Source organism: Spea bombifrons, chromosome 3, assembly GCF_027358695.1.
Source record: "Spea bombifrons isolate aSpeBom1 chromosome 3, aSpeBom1.2.pri, whole genome shotgun sequence".
Taxonomy (NCBI): Eukaryota; Metazoa; Chordata; class Amphibia; order Anura; family Pelobatidae; genus Spea; species Spea bombifrons.
In genome coordinates, this window is record NC_071089.1 from 12,656,216 (window position 1) to 12,672,860 (window position 16,645).

The following is a 16,645-nucleotide window of genomic DNA, read 5'->3' on the forward strand; positions in this document are numbered from 1 at the left end:
ATCAGGTTTCATATAAAACTCATCAACTGAGCCGAGTATTAGCCTTGATCAATGGCAGGAAACCAAAGGATCAAATGCTAATAAATCAGAAACACATTTGTCCACTTGTGCAGAGATATATCCCTAAAATAAAGAAAAAAAATGGGGCAAATTACTTCACATGTTTTAGATGTAGCAGAATTAAGAGACAAAAAGTATATGTCAAACCTTCCAACAGCCTGGCAAAAGTAAACCATGACTGATTTGTTTTAAGGTGTGTTGTATACATGGCAGTAATAAGAAAGAGTGAAAATATTTTTTCTCCGTTGATATATTCCTTATGCAGATGCAGTGAGTTATTCACTAAACTGTATGATTCAGATGAGTCGCGGAGACGCTTATTTAGCCATGTTAATCCATTGAACGCGATCCCTCATAGCCGTCAACGGCCCTGTATTTTCTGTGAAAGTCCAGACAATAAGACTCAGGCCCTCGCTTCTCTGTCCTGTTTAAGGGGGCTGTTTGCAATTTAGCATTCAGAAAACGTGAAAGAGATGAAATATACCGCGGTCAGAGCCAAGCATGATACCACCCGTGCTCAGCTGTAACGGCATGATAAACAAGAAAGTTAGGTGATAAATTATGGAATGGGAAGAGCCAAGTTGGCTCTGCAAAATAAGTAAACTCTTCCAAGTCAGTGACTTTACTAAAAAATATTAAGGGCAAACCTGGCAAGTTTATCCTTCAAAGGGGCTCAGCTGTTCCTGCATAATGCAGGGTTCATTCAGTGAGGCTTTGAAGAATCTTTACTGACTTAACAATGCATAGTACTGGGCCAACCAGGCTCTTTATGAAGGAAAGACTCAATGGGATTGCCCCTTTGTAATGCATAGCACTAATAGTGCAAACTCCCACTTTGGTGAATAAACCCCTGACTGCAGTATGGGACAGTTTTTTGGGGGGGGGCAGTGGGGGAACAAGGGCTGTACGTGTTCTGTTGCACCACAATCATATTGAACTATGAGTCTGAAAAACAAATTCCTACTTCAAATTCCAACTCCTAAAGCTGGTTGCAACTGATGTAAGTTGTAGTCCGTTGCATAGAAAAGATGTCGAAAACCCGATTTTAAAGAACAGAAATAATTTATTGCATCACAGACAACAAACGAGCATATACTTAGCCTTGGGTTACTTCAACAACAACGTGGGGTAAGCATCAGATCGTACATTACCCAAGAGCTGGACATGATGACGTCCCACGTTCCGGTAGAGCGTTGCGTTAACAACTGTGCAGCAAGTCTTTTTATCACTCAGGGCCTGCACATCCTCGCCTGGATGGACAGTGGTCTAAGTGGTCCGGCAAGCACTGTGCGCAGACACATGGCAAATACTATACCCGTCACGCTCTGCCATGTGCCCAGCAACCAGTAAAGTAAGGGGAAAGTTAAGAAAGAACAGCTGCGTGAGCAGTAAGGAGCCATAGAAAAACAACTCCCATCGCACTCTGCCACCAGTCATACAGAGAGTGTGGTCTCTATGTAAAATGTAAAAAGTCACTGCTTCTGTAGAAAAAGCCCTTTAAATTAAATTAGGAAACCCCGTTAGGCCAACGGAGCATAATTTCCTCTCCTTCCTATTTTCTCATTCCACAATCTTTCCCGTAATTAGGACCAGTAAGGGATCATCTTCAACGGATTAACCTTAGCTAAATCGGTCACATTCAACATATGCCCTTTTGATTTACTAGAGCCCGGACTGCTGTCTGTTGTACACCCACCTTGTAACGCTACACGCATAATTCATTTCAGATGAAGAGCAAACAGGATAAATAGAGCTCTCCAATTAATAAACACAGACAATATAAAACATTTAGGTTAAATTTTAGTTTTTTAATTGTTTTATGCATGTCTTAAACTCCGTGACAAATGAGAATAATGTTATGCATTTTTTTATATTTACACAAATACAAATTAAGAGAAATAGTAATCTTTTATCTTGTACACATGGGTTCTTCAAACACCCAATACAGAAAATATTTTTTTCATACACAGTTGTTTTTTTGCATTTTTTTTCCTGTAAACGAATTTAGCATTTCAAAAAATAAAGGAGAACTTCTAGCATTTTTAATAACTAGTATCAGGTTTAAAATACATTTTCAAAAACATTTTCTTGTAAAACACATCTGTATGTGTTCTAGCTCTAGTACAATTTACTATACCTGTGATAAGCAATAGACTAAAGAAAATCTATGGAGGAATGGACTTCATTAGCATTGCCATAAAGAATTATCTCGGTGTGGTGTCTTAGCAGGGCAAGTCACTCAAAATATCACATGACCAACAACAATGGCGGCCTCCAGGTGTTTATTAAAACAAAATGAGATAAAACCAGATTTTTGTCAATGCTGACCTATATTACTATATAAAGCAGTGGACTTTCCCCTAAAACCTAAAATATTTGGAAATATCTCCTTCTCAGGTATATAGGCTGCTTCATATTCTAGTATTCCAATTAGATGGGAAGAGATATGTTTACTTCCTTGTGTAACCTCATGCATTCAAGCTATTTTTGCCTGTTCTAGGAAAATATACAAAATAAACACTGTTTTAAGACAGTTTTAGACCTGGTGAGTACAGCTCAGTATAGCTGCATGGCAAGAGTGACCATTCTGCGGCTTTTCTTGGCCAACTCTCCTCGCCATTGAGTGTACGTTCTCTAGAGAGTTTTTATTGGAGGAAATCTTGCACTTTCAGGTAGTTTGCTTGATGAAATGTATTAATCTCAGCAACTGTCTCCTTATTTTATTGTATGCTGGTTTGTGTAATGGATTACTCCTCTGTTCTTTTTAAACTGGAATGGTGAATCAAATTTACTGCTTATGAGTAGTGACAGCTGATGCTGTTTTCAGTACCAGATCAAGTAATTAATACGCATCCAATACATACTGCCAATACTATAAAACCCCGATACAAATCTTTCTGAATTATTCACATTGTATGGCCCCAATTTAAGGGGTCCTGGTCGATCCTAACATACTGTAGCTATATTTCTCATCTTGGAGCTACTTAACCCCTTAAGGACAATGGGCGGTCTCTAAACCCATTGAAAACAAAGCATTTTATTCATTAAGGGGCTAAAACACACATTCAAAAATAAAAATAAATATCAAACCAAAAAGTTCCAAAAGTATTCTTCATTATGGCACAACAAAATACAAATATTACACGATAAAAAGACTAGTATGTATTTATTTAGGCATATGAATATTAGTAATCTCAAAATCCCATTTGTGTAATAAAACAGTTTTAAAACGCTCGAACCTACAGAAATCGTACAGAAAAAGATTTTTTAGAATAACGTCAGTTAAAATACTGACCAGGAAACAGTTACTGATGGGTTTACTTACTATTACTCTCAACATTAGACCGCATTTTGTAAAATAATTTTGCAGTTTTTCTCAGAGCACTTAAGTGTACAAAATTAATTCCACAGCCGGTTTCCTAAAACGGAAATGAACAGCTGTTAGCTGAAAAATATGGAGCTTTCAGAATTCGGCAGTGTTTTCTGCTGCATTGAAAGGTGTTAGCAACAGTTATAGCTATAAAGAGCTGTTAATGCTACAGTTATATGGGGTGGTTTACCAAAGAACTCACATATCAGCAATAAAAAATTGCTAAGCCACGTGAAGAAGTGTAATAAAATGACTATGTCCCAGTTGATGCTTGTAGGCATATCAAACATAAATCACAGCTCTCTGATTGTGGTCTCAATAAACTCTGTTAAGTGCAGTCACGTTAGGGATTTTATACATTTTTTTTGATTGTAAAATTGAAAACAAAAATCTTAACCCGAGGGTGCCAGGCATCAGAATATGGGCAAAACTAAAATAATCATATATCACAAGATATTATATATATATATAGATATAGATATATATATATATATCTATATATATATATATATATATATATATATATATATATATATAATATTTTATTGTATAGAATTCATGGAGCACATAACAATACTAATATAATGCACAAATATGTTTAAGTAAATACATTATTACATATAAATCTGGTTATTGCAGGTTTTGTCCATTTATTATTTGATATGTATTGGCATTTGTAATATTCCCCCCCCCCCCCCTGAATCTCTATTATAATAGCGCTATGGAATTTGCTGGTGCTTTATAAATGAAATGTAAATTGTGAAGAAGGGACAGTAGTTGAAATTGATGTGGGATTTGTCTTAAATCTCTGCTATCATCTCCTCTTCTTGTTATCTTACTAAAGTTACCTATGTGAAGCAAATACATTTCTTTGGATGTATCCCTTGCTTTACCAACTCAACCAGTTAAGATATCTTAATAAGAAGTCTCTGGAGCGACGATGACCTCCATGATTGTGTTATCCCTGTCAAATCCATTATACAAACCACGGCATCCGTAACCGCACAGACTACAGCACATAATAATTATTCTACAGTAGCAGCTGTCGGGAAAGTTTGTTGTAGATACAGCATCACTAGGAAACATTTCCATGTAGGTCTTGTTTTCCATTTGTGTAGGATGCAAACCAACAGGGCAAAGCCACATTAAATGGAATGTCTATAAAATGTGAAAAACACCAATCTTATATTCAAAAGGTTAGATACAATGGCATCAGCATTACTGATTTGATTGATCTCATTTTCAACTTGAAAATCCAAAATACATTATACCAAATATATAAGTTATTAATATTTACCATAGAAATAGTACATTATAGGTTGTATTATAGGCTCATAGTTTTTTATATTCTATGGCAAGAATAATAAATATATATATATATATATATATATATATATATATATAAGTATATATATATATATACATACATACATATACTGGTATATATGTTCTTTTTTATATACATACATTATATATATATATATATATATATATATATATATATATATATATATATATATATATAAGGAATAAAAGACATTGAATACAGAAAAACAACATCAAGAGAGGAGAAAACTTAGAAGAAGAATGGACGCATACTCGTGAGTAATATTGTTTTTCAGATTCTGAAAGCAGTAAAATATTCGTGCCACGTACATGTATGTATGCAAAAAAGAAAGATTTTTTTGTTACTCTGTCAGATATCCCATCTGTCTTTAGTTATTGCATTCCTGGTGCTGTTCAATCCATGGCATCTGAGCCGCAAAGCATCTAAAGTTATTGATCTAAATAGCTACAACAGGAGGGATTACTCGGTAATGTTCATGTTCCAGGTATAATGATGAATTCATGTTCCAGGTACAATTACATGCATTTTTTATCTATTAACATTAGCGTATATTCAATTATTTGACAATGAAAACCAGTAACATTCAGAATATGGTGTTTTAAGGTTGGTACGATGCATAAACTTTATTCTTTAATATATTTTCGTTAGCTGGTTTGCTTGTCAAGGAAATCCTACTGAACTCCTGTAAAATCCCCAAATATTTTTTTTTGAATAGATGAAAATTAAAGTCAAACATACAATATATATATTTCAATGTTAACTTACTTTGATCATAAATATATCAAATATACTTAGCTATATCTGCACTTATTTTTTAATTTAGATATTTCCCAGCATAACATGTTTTAAAATGTATTTTTCTTTTCAGGTAAAATAAAAAAAGAGTTAAAAAAAAAAGTATCAAATGTTTTCTTTTATTCAAGAATGAAAAAAGTTGATAAACTGATTTAAACAGAAAAGCATTTACTGAATAAGCACACTTTAGGATAAATTATTAATCCTATGATTATGGTGTTTAATGTACTATAAGGAGCGCCACGTAAAACTGACGGCACCATGTAACTAAAAGACAATACTAAAATAATAGTAGTTTATTTATATGGTCAAATATGATTTATGATTAGGGAGCTGAAAAGCCAATCCATCGTTATTATGATTTCATTATCATGAGTCGCTTTATTAGAAACCCCAGGCACTTGAAGGAATATAAAAAACAAAATTACTATTGTGGTTATGTGGATATTCTATATAAAATAATACAGTAGAATTTAATATATATATATATATATATATATATATATCTACATATATGAGAACACACTCCACATACTTTGTGCGTAATATCTTATAAAATTTAGAAACATTAAATAATATATTGAAATGAACAGATTGTGTTAGGAGGTAGGTAGGATTTGTATTTGCTCGGCATAAAGTATGCATTTTACTTTTCGTGAAAATTTATGGTAAAATTGCACAGTAAATGAATAAATTAGTTTCCGTTAAAGAAACTGTTTTTTTTTAATCATTGTTATATGGACATAACACAAACCAACAATATTTCTGGATGAAAGGTAACTAGAAGAAGAGACAGTAGGTTGTCACACAACAATTCTGGCCCTCTTCCCAAGCTAGGGTAAGAAATGAAGCAATGAGATAGATGCAGTTAAAGAGATCAAGAGTACCTGATAAATCAGAAGTGGGATTTTAGAGACTGAAGGTTAGGGCTGATTGTGAGAGGGTGGCGTATGGCATTCGGTAAAGAGCCTCAGAGAAAACCTTTATGGTGAAGGAGGGAGTCAGAATGTCGGTGTTAGATAGGTACAGGTCATTACCAGAACACAGACACCTGTTTAAGGATTTTCAGACACCAGAAGAGTGATGTCTAATGAACCGCAGAACCTGTGTGATGGTTTTGAGCCATCAGTCTGTCCGAAATGCAACTTTACAAAACATCTAAAACCAGAACTTGTCAACCTGTTTTTGATGTTTTTTTGAGTTGCGTTTCAGACAGACTGATGGCGCGAAAGCATCACACAATGGCTTTCCAGAACCTTCCTTTCTTTATGTTAAATATTTTAATATTGATGCTTCTTTTAAGTAGCCCATTGGGTCACGGGGCTAAATTGTTCATAGGAAATACTACACTATACCAGTGCTGTGTTGAGCTTCTGTGTTTTAGTTTAGATTACCACTGTTTCAGGATTTGGGGACTTTCCTCACGAGGAGGTTTCTATATACCTTTTATGGACATTATTTGTCGACTGGATTATTATTTGTTCTTATATCTCTATTGTAATTATTTGTTTATGTTTTGATATTCCCATCACTGAGAAATATATCCGTCTAATCGAGTTGCGCTAGGTTTTCTTTATTTTCATGTTTATTGATGTATAATGAAGATTATTCTGGCAGAAACATTAATTATGAATCTGACTTGAAGCTTTGGTAACATTCTATGGTTCGAAAGCATTTCACAAGTGTCTTGGCATGAAGAAAGCTGCTAACCTCTCATTTTAACATGATTTAATCTAGCAGTGGAATAAACAGAAGCACACTGAGATTGTTAACCCTATAACCGAACATATTACTTCAATTATCATACATAGAATGAAAATCTGGCACTGCAGCTGTCTGGTTGCTGTTCATACAAGTGTGTAAGATTAGAAATACAAAATCTATTGTCCACCGGCCATATTTCGTAATATTACTTATTTGTAATGGATGTTAACAAGAATCATTCTGTCCGATAGCTCTTAAAAGATCAATCATTTTATACTTATTTTGTCTTAATCTATCCTGTGAATAGAATTTTTCCAATAGTATATCATATATCATATAATAACCTGTGTTCAACACCTTCTCCTTGCTAGGTTATCAATACTGTGACTTTCATTTAAAAAAAATAAATATTAAATTATTTTATACTGTAACTGGTGGAGGACTTCTAGAGAAAATCTTTCAAGCCATTCGCGGGGGATAATCTGGTGAGTGCTAGATCCATAATGAATTCATAGACAGGCAACATAGACTCTGATCTGCACTAAATTTCCTGGCAGGTAGATTAAAACCCCTAAATAGCCTAATTAAAGGGGGACTCCCACTAAAAAGTTGTATCACTAGTATCAGATAAAAATACACTTCCAACAGTTCTAGTTTTCGGGCAACTGAACATGCTGGGCTTTATTAGCATTGCCATAAGGAATTAGATCAGTGTGGTGTTTGGGCAGAAAAGATATTCAAAATATTACATATTTGATAACAACTAGTAGTTAATTCATTCCTGCAAAGAGCAACTCAAACCATGGAATTACTGGAAGGTCATATCTGCTGGTTCCTTCATACTAGATCCCCAAGGCCACATACCCCTTTCCAGAAAGGCAAAGAAGAGAAGATGATAGTGGAGAGAACAAGCATCATGCTCCCGACAAGTATTCAACTGAATTGCAATCCTCCCATATACTGCAATGGAGAATAAAGATTTAAAGTTCTCTGTTTTTTTCCCATTGCAGTCTATAGGAGGATTATTATTCAACTAATTGTGTTAGATTAAACATTGAAGCCATCCCATTGTGTGATTTAAAAATTAAAAATATGGCCAAAAGTATTAATACAGTACATTGCGTTCAATAGAGTCTCTTAAATCTGGATATAATGAGCAAATATGCATTCAAAGTCTGCAGTTGTTTTCTAAAACAATTTCTTATTAAAGCAAAACTTTTTTTTATAGGTTTCTTAATTATTTTGTTTCTAAAATGTTGCTTTTCATTCTTGTCTCGGATAAAGTTCAATAAACAAGACCTCTTCGTGTCTGTTGTCATATAATAGGCAGCTGCATTAAAATATATTATTGAAACAGAACCTAAGCTTTTTGCAAAACAATATGCTCTTTCACTCTTATTTCTGAAAGGCATAAAATATGTACAATGAAATCCGACACAAGAGTAAGTGACATTTCCACTGTGGCTTTTCTCTTCCATGGTTTATTCTATACTTTCAGGCTGTTTTTGCAGTTTATGGGCTCCTCTTTTTCTCATGTGTTGGGACTCGCTAAGTATTCTAATATATTTAAACACATGTTAAGGAGGACCTCTTGGGGAAATTAACAAATCTTTCTTTCCATCTATATTCATTAACCTGGCATATTGACATTTTTGTCTGAACGAAATACCGCTAGAGGCAAGTGAAATTTAGCGTTTAACAAAACAAAAAGTTTTATGTTCTAATACCATGGAATACTCACATACTGCACAGTATATATACACCGCAGAATATGTATGTAATACACCATGGAAGAATTATATATTGCATGTGCATAGCAAATAATAAACAAGTGTAAGAATGAATCGGTGTAACTTTAACCTTTAAATGCCAATGAAGCCCTACTTATATACGTACATACACTCACCCTTGCACATACATATGTTTTGTGTATTGTTACAATCCCTGTTAAGTATTGGACTTTATGCCTTCCAGCTTAGTGGTTGCATATGTTTTTTCAATAAAAAAATGTATATAGACCTGACATTTACATGGATATGTTATTTAATTACTCTTTTAGAGGATGTATGACTGGGGAGTGGTTTTACTGGGGATCGCTAAACATTTGGCTTGAAAGAGAGAGAATGAGGAGGATTGAAAGGAGAAAGAAAAAAAGGGAGAGGGCTGACAGAGTAAGGGAGGAGAGAGGAGAAAGAGGAGTGAAAATTAAAGAGAGAGAGTGCAAAATATGGCAGATATGGCAAAAGAGAAAAAAGTATAAGAAGGAGAACTTACATGAGATAGAAAGGAGAGTGCTAAGAGAAGGGATGGATCGAGGGGAAAGCAGAGCACTTCTTCTGAGTGTGAGTGCAAGCATGCACAGAACATCAACTCTCTCCCCCACCCATGCCGAATGTTGTACATCCACCAATTCCACCTGTCCTTGGTTTGTGACATTACACTTGCAGTAAATACATACTTTGTTTATAATAAATTACACCAATAATGCAAAAAGTTAGAAACACTTATGATGCATGTCAGACGCAAATGTTTGATCCTATTCTAAATTAAAATAACTTTGATCTTCAAACCTTGTAAAGACAAACTTGTAAAGATCCCTAAAAAAAACCTTCTACCTTCTGAAACTGTTACAGCCTGTCTATCAAGATAAGTTATCCTTCATGTAGACATAAGTAGCCTCAGCCTACACTCTTATAAGAAACTATTAGGAATACCTTTATATACTGATGAAGGATTTATAGCCAAGCAGAGATAAATTATTGACAACCTATATTATAATTTAAAGGAAGACGTCCCAAGGAACCATCCCCCATGTCCTTTCTTTTGCATTTTTGGATTATTATACTCCTTGAACCTCACAAAGCGTTAAAAATCAAAACATAATGGAACAAAAATAAATCTATAAGTATTTTCTGTTCCCCTAAATCAGACACATTGGCTCTAGGGCACAGAAAATCCCTATGAGTGGAAAGAGATCCGACACTAACCCGTAAATTGAGGATCAAATGCCCAATATTTAATCACTCAAAAAATCATCGTTAATTTAATGGAGGAGTACTACAAAAAAACTTAAAGAAGATGTAGAAACAAATGTGGCCCAGATATGAGCCGAGGTACAACACATGTCAGATATACTTACCAAACACAAAATCTCGATCTTAAACGTCTAAGATGACAATAAAATTCTTCATGCAATGAACCTGGCTCTGGAGAAAAGAGTCAAAAACTAAGAGCTCAAGAATACAGACCAGGAAGATCGAGCTCGCAGGAAGAGCATCAGATTGAGAGGAATACCTGAGCTAATGAAAAATGAGAACTTGGAAAAATATCTGAAAGAACTTACATTAATGTATATCTCAGAAGAACTAGGCTCTCATTTGAACGCTTTCACAGACTACAGTAACCAATAACAATCAATTCAATTTACCCCTCAGATGTAATAGTAAGATTCACTAGCTACTACATCAAAGATACATTTATGCAGGGGATAAAGAGTAATCTTCCGAAAAGAGACCCTTACAAGGAAATTCAAGTTATTTTGACCTAACCCTTATACTGAGGAGTAACAACATAAGGGCTGTAAGGAGTAAGGGTTCGTCGGGGACCGGAGGATGTCTTTCTCGCTCTCCACCATCCCTGCTGTTTTCAAACTGATTAGACAATTTGGTATAATTTCTAATTATAAAATTAATTTAAGTAAAACACAAGTTCTAACTATTCATCTCACACAAATTGAGTTGAATAAGCTTGGGTCCCTGTATAAATAAAATTGGTCGATTATCTAGGAATAAAAATTACAAAAGAAATAACCTTATTTACATCATGTAATTACAGAAATTTACTTTCAAGTATAAAGACACAACTAAATAAATGGAGAAACTTTCAGATATCTTGGCTAGACTGTTTAAATGTCATCAACAGATATCCAACGAATAAAAAAAATCAAGAATAGAACAAAAAATATTGATCCAAAAAGGGGGGAATATCCTACCCCGATATGAGGCAGCAACGTTCACACCCTCTAGCCTGGGACGAACAAACTAATAATCTCCCATCATGGCTGCAGATTGAGCAGGCACAGACCAGAGGATGTGATCTTTATACTCTGTTTTGGGTCAAACTAAGATCAATTAAAACTTTAACTAAATCCAATCCCATAATGTTTAATACTCTCATTACCTTAATTACAAAAATGTAAGATCAGGTATTCATTTATACCTTCCTCCCCAATTGATGCCGTGCAGTATGCTATCAGAGGCATCGATATATGTAGATGGCAGAAATGTGGGATAGGATGTTTTGAGGACATCTCAGAACATACCAAACTCATGGCTTTCCAGCAACTCAGAGATCAATTCTCCCTCACAACCACTGAGATTTTCTCTTATTTAAGAGTAAAAAAACTATTGACACAGTGAAAATGGAGACAAATTGTGATGTAAAAGATTGGCTACATACACATAAAAAGAAAAAAAAATGAATTCAAGGTCAGTTAAACTTTTACAAACACTTACTAAAGATGAGAAGGATATCCCATTGTTAAAAATGAGAACAAGATCTAACTATAGACTATACTATTGAGGACTGGCACCGAGCCTCCCTTTTAACAAAACTACATGTACACTCCATAAACCTAATAGAACTATACTATAAGATTACGTTTCGTTGGTCTCTGGTTCCAAGCATGCTTAATAAGATGAATCCCTCAAACCCAGATTTATGTTGGCGATACTCAAATGCATGTTTGGTGGGAGTGCTTGGCTCTGACAATGCTGAAGGGCCAAGTTCAGCAACTGTTAGAATCCCTTTTTCAGTATCAGCTCTACCTTCTGCCAGAGGGTATCGAAGGGGAGATGAGACAAAAAAATGAGAGGCATGAGAAGAAGGGAGAGAAATTAATTAATAAAGAAAGATGGAGAGGAGGACGGAAAAGGAGGAGAAAGGGAGAGTAGCAAACTTAGATACATTTCTCAATCAGAATTTGACTATACTGGGTTTAAGACACGTAACTCCCTGCTGAAGCCCCCGAGAGTCCCCCTTATGAAATGTAAGATTAATGAATGGACACAGTATGAATTTTGAAGCCGTAAAATTGTGACATATTTTGGATGTCAATTTGATATGTCCAAAATAAAAAAAAAATGAAACAGAAATGTAAGCATCCCCTCATGTATTCACATGTTTACACATCTTATTCTTCTTAATGGGAAAGTCTAATGGAACAAAAAACAATGCTGTAAAGGGTAAAAGTTACCATCAACAAAAAACTGTTTCATCTTTTGTTCCAAACAGCTTCCTTTATCTGGGAGTAAATTATAACCGGGCAAGCCAGGGGTGTCTTTAATGCCAGTTATTTGCCTCTAAACTTCATTGAGTAATATTACTCCTTTTTAACCAAATACACACATATATATATATATATACATATATATATATATATATATATATATATATATATATATATATATATATAGTGTATTAGTTTTAATAATGTGATACCATAACATTTGTATAGGCGACAGATACTATATTCTCTTCTCCTCTAGATTGTTCCCTCTATTTTTTTTTTTACAGACTGACAAAAATGAGAAGCGACATAAGCTATTTTTTAGTGAATTATATGAGTGTATTAAATATCATTCCATTGACTATACTGATAGCATAAGTTCATGGTCAGTGTCTACAGGTTTCATCCCTTAGCCTCAATGATGTCACAATCACATGATGTCATAACGACTGAGTGCAGCATATGACCTCACAATCATATGATGTCATAATCAGCAGGGACATAAACGTATGTTTTCCCAAGAAGAAGGCCAGTAAGGAAAAGACAGTGCTGGGATCAGTTCAAATCTTTTCTCTTGCAATAACTCGAGATATCTCGTTCAACAAACGAAAATGAGTCGCACAGGGAGGGATCTCATCTCCCTTGATGCGCCTCATATGTCATTGAAGTACCTGGGAGACCCTAAGGGACCAGGATCCTTCTTTTATGTCGGAGGCGGGAATGGTGAAAAGCTGGTTAGCTTGTACTGCATGAAAAGAGGATGGAGAAGGATTCAGAACAGCAGCAGAACGGACTATAAATTGAAATGGTGTTCCATCAAGCAACCTGCTAACTATGACGCCTTTCGGGAAGGGAAGCAATTGCTTTACCAAATCCCGAATAACAGAATATTCACCACCAAAATTGGTCTCTTAAACTGCTTAAGAGGCTATGAAAAATATGAGAGCATAACAGGCAAACTGTGGAATTCAAGGGTTCTGAAAATGGCAGATTTTGTTCCAGAGACATACCGCCTGGACGTACCATCAGAGAGAGAACAATTTTTTGCCACTTATAATGCATCTGAAACATGGATTTGCAAGCCCACGGGTCTGAATCAGGGAATTGGAATTTTCCTGCTTCAGAATCCACGGCAGGTGATTGACCTGCGATGCAAGTATGAACCCCCACGTGATGCTGACAGGATTTCAAAGGGCATCTCAGACCAGGCCAGGATTGTTCAAAGATATATACCCAATCCGTTACTTTTGGGTGGACGTAAATTTGATGTGAGGGCATATATGATCATTGCCTCTACCGTACCCTATATTGTCTTCTTTCGCCATGGTTACGTGCGCCTCACATGTAACAAATATGACTCCAAATCGACTGACCTCATTGGCCATCTTACTAACCAGTACATGCAGAAGAAGCATCCACGTTATGAGGAGCTTAAGGAAGAAACAATCTGGTCTATGGAGAGATTCAACAGCTATGTCAACAAAGTGTTTGCTTCTGATAAAGGTCTACCTAAAGACTGGGTGCTTGACGTATTCACCAAAAAGATGCAGGTGATAATGACACATTGTTTCAAAACCTTCAAATCAAAGCTTGCCTGCCGTCGGGGATACTTTGACCTCATTGGCTGCGACTTCTTGATTGATGAAAACTTTCAGGTGTGGCTGCTGGAAATGAATTGCAACCCATCCTTGGACACCAGCTCCGAGGTTCAGAAGGAGGTTATCCCAGAGGTTGTTAAAGACACACTGGACTTGACAATTGAAATCTTTAAAAAATCAAAGGGTGAACCTATTCTTCCTTTAAAAACTCAGACCCCATGCGTACTTCTGTACAATGGTGTCCTGAATGAGGAATTGGTGAAATTCAATTGGCCAAGAAATTCCAGCTCGATCACAGTTCAGAAAGAACCTGTGAAGAATGTGGTGAAGCTCCCCCCAATTGGTCGAGCTTCCAAGAGCAAATGTGTCAGCAACAGAGCAATCCCAGGTACCTCCAAGACAACAAGACCAACAGCAGCAATGACCCCAGTACACACCAAGAAGAGTAAATGTGTCAAACTGCCACCTGTAGCAAAACCAGCACCTAGGAGTAAGACCTTAGCTGTTCTGCCAGGTATAGGACAAGTGAGGAACACATCTAGTCGGACTGCCCCTCCAGAAAACCCCCAGGCCTCTAGATGTAAACTACCAAAGATCTCTAAGAAGAGCTGAAAGTCAACTTAATCCAATCTGAGTGGAAATTATCTCAGAAATAAGTTCCAACTGAAAGACCAAAAACTTCAAGGGACTAGCTCTTCTGTTACTAGAAACACCTGAATAAAAAAATCTCTTTTGGTAGTCAAAAAACACTTATGATCTCTGTGTGAACTTATCCACATTTTATCGTATCCGTATTTTATCAACTTGTGTAATGGTCAGGGATTTACAAAAAAACAATGTCATCTGGTTGCCATATATACACAGAAACATAGAAAGTATATGTTCCTTTCCTTAGTACCTGGCCTTATCCTATATCTAGCTTAGCCGTATGCCTATCCCATGCTTGCTTAAATGCCTTTACTGTATTAACATCTACCACTTCTGCTGGAAGACTATTCCATGCATCCACTACCTTTTCGGTAAAGTAATATTTCCTTATGTTTCCTTTAAACCTCTGCCCCTCTAGCTTAAGACTATGTCCTCTTGCTGTGGTAGTATTTCTCATTTTAAATAAACTCTCTTCCTTTATCTTGTTGATTCCCTTTAAGTATTTAAATGTTTCTATCGTATCCCCCCTGTCACGTCTTTCTTCCAGGCTATATAGGTTAAGACCCTTTAACCTTTCCTAGTAAATTTTATCCTGTAATCCATGAACCATTTTAGTAACATAGTAACATAGTTCATAAGGTTGAAAAAAGACCAAAGTCCATCAAGTTCAACCTATATACATATTGTGTCCCTACCGTGTTGATCCAGAGGAAGGCAAAAAACCCTTATGAAGCAGATGCCAATTGCCCCATACCAGGGGGAAAATTCCTTCCCGACTCCAAATATGGCAATCAGAATAAATCCCTGGATCAACGTTCTGTCCCTATTAATCTACTATCCATAACTTGTGATATTATTGCTTTCAAGAAACACGTCCAGGCTCCTTTTAAACTTTTTTATTGAGTTTACCATCACCACTTCCTCTGGCAGAGAGTTCCATAGTCTCACCGCTCTTACTGTAAAGAACCCCCGTCTGTGCTGGTGTAGAAACCTTCTTTCCTCCAGCCGTAGAGGATGTCCCCTTGTTATAGATACAGTCCTGGGTATAAATAGGTCCTGGGAGTGATCTCTGTACTGCCCCTTATATATTTATACATAGTTATTAAGTCCCCCCTAAGCCGTCTTTTCTCCAAACTAAATAACCCTAATTCTGATAATCTTTCTGGGTACTGCAGTCCTTCCATTCCCCTTATTACTCTGGTTGCCCGTCTTTGAACCCTCTCCAGTTCCACTATATCTTTCTTGTACACTGGTGCCCAGTACTGTACACAGTATTCCATGTGTGGTCTGACTAGTGACTTGTACAATGGTAGAATTATTTCCTTGTCATGGGCATCCATGCCCCTTTTGATGCACCCCATGATTTTATTTGCCTTAGCAGCAGCTGCCCGACACTGGTCGCTACAGGTAAATTTACTGTTAACCAAGACTCCTAAGTCCTTTTCCATGTCAGTCGTCCCCAGTGTTTTCCCATTTAATACATATTCCCAGCCTGGATTTTTCTTCCCCATGTGCATAACCTTACATTTATCCGTGTTGAACCTCATCTGCCACATCCCAGCCCAAGCCTCCAACCTATGCAGATCCATTTGTAATCGTGCACTGTCCTCTATTGTGTTAACCACGTTACAGAGCTTAGTATCGTCTGCAAAGATTGATACTTTACTATACAATCCCTCTACAAGGTCATTAATAAATATATTAAAAAGAATAGGACCCAAAACTGACCCCTGTGGTACCCCACTAGTAACAGTCACCCACTCAGAGTATGTACCATTAATAACCACCCTCTGTTTCCTATCACTGAGCCAGTTACTTACCCACATACACACATT

The 16,645-nt window shown here is 36.1% G+C and overlaps 1 protein-coding gene across 1 annotated transcript; it reads left to right on the forward strand.

The window, feature by feature from the left end:
* The first annotated feature begins 13,175 nt into the window (after window positions 1-13,175).
* Window positions 13,176-14,774, forward strand: LOC128483123 (protein polyglycylase TTLL10-like). Its single transcript, XM_053459182.1, has one exon. It carries the CDS (start codon window positions 13,176-13,178, stop codon window positions 14,772-14,774), a length of 1,599 nt encoding a protein of 532 aa, XP_053315157.1.
* The last annotated feature ends 1,871 nt before the right edge of the window (window positions 14,775-16,645 follow it).

Excerpts from the sequence above, each read along its gene's own strand:
- LOC128483123 (XM_053459182.1), top strand. The coding sequence starts at position 13,176 with ATGAGTCGCACAGGGAGGGATCTCATCTCCCTTGATGCGCCTCATATG.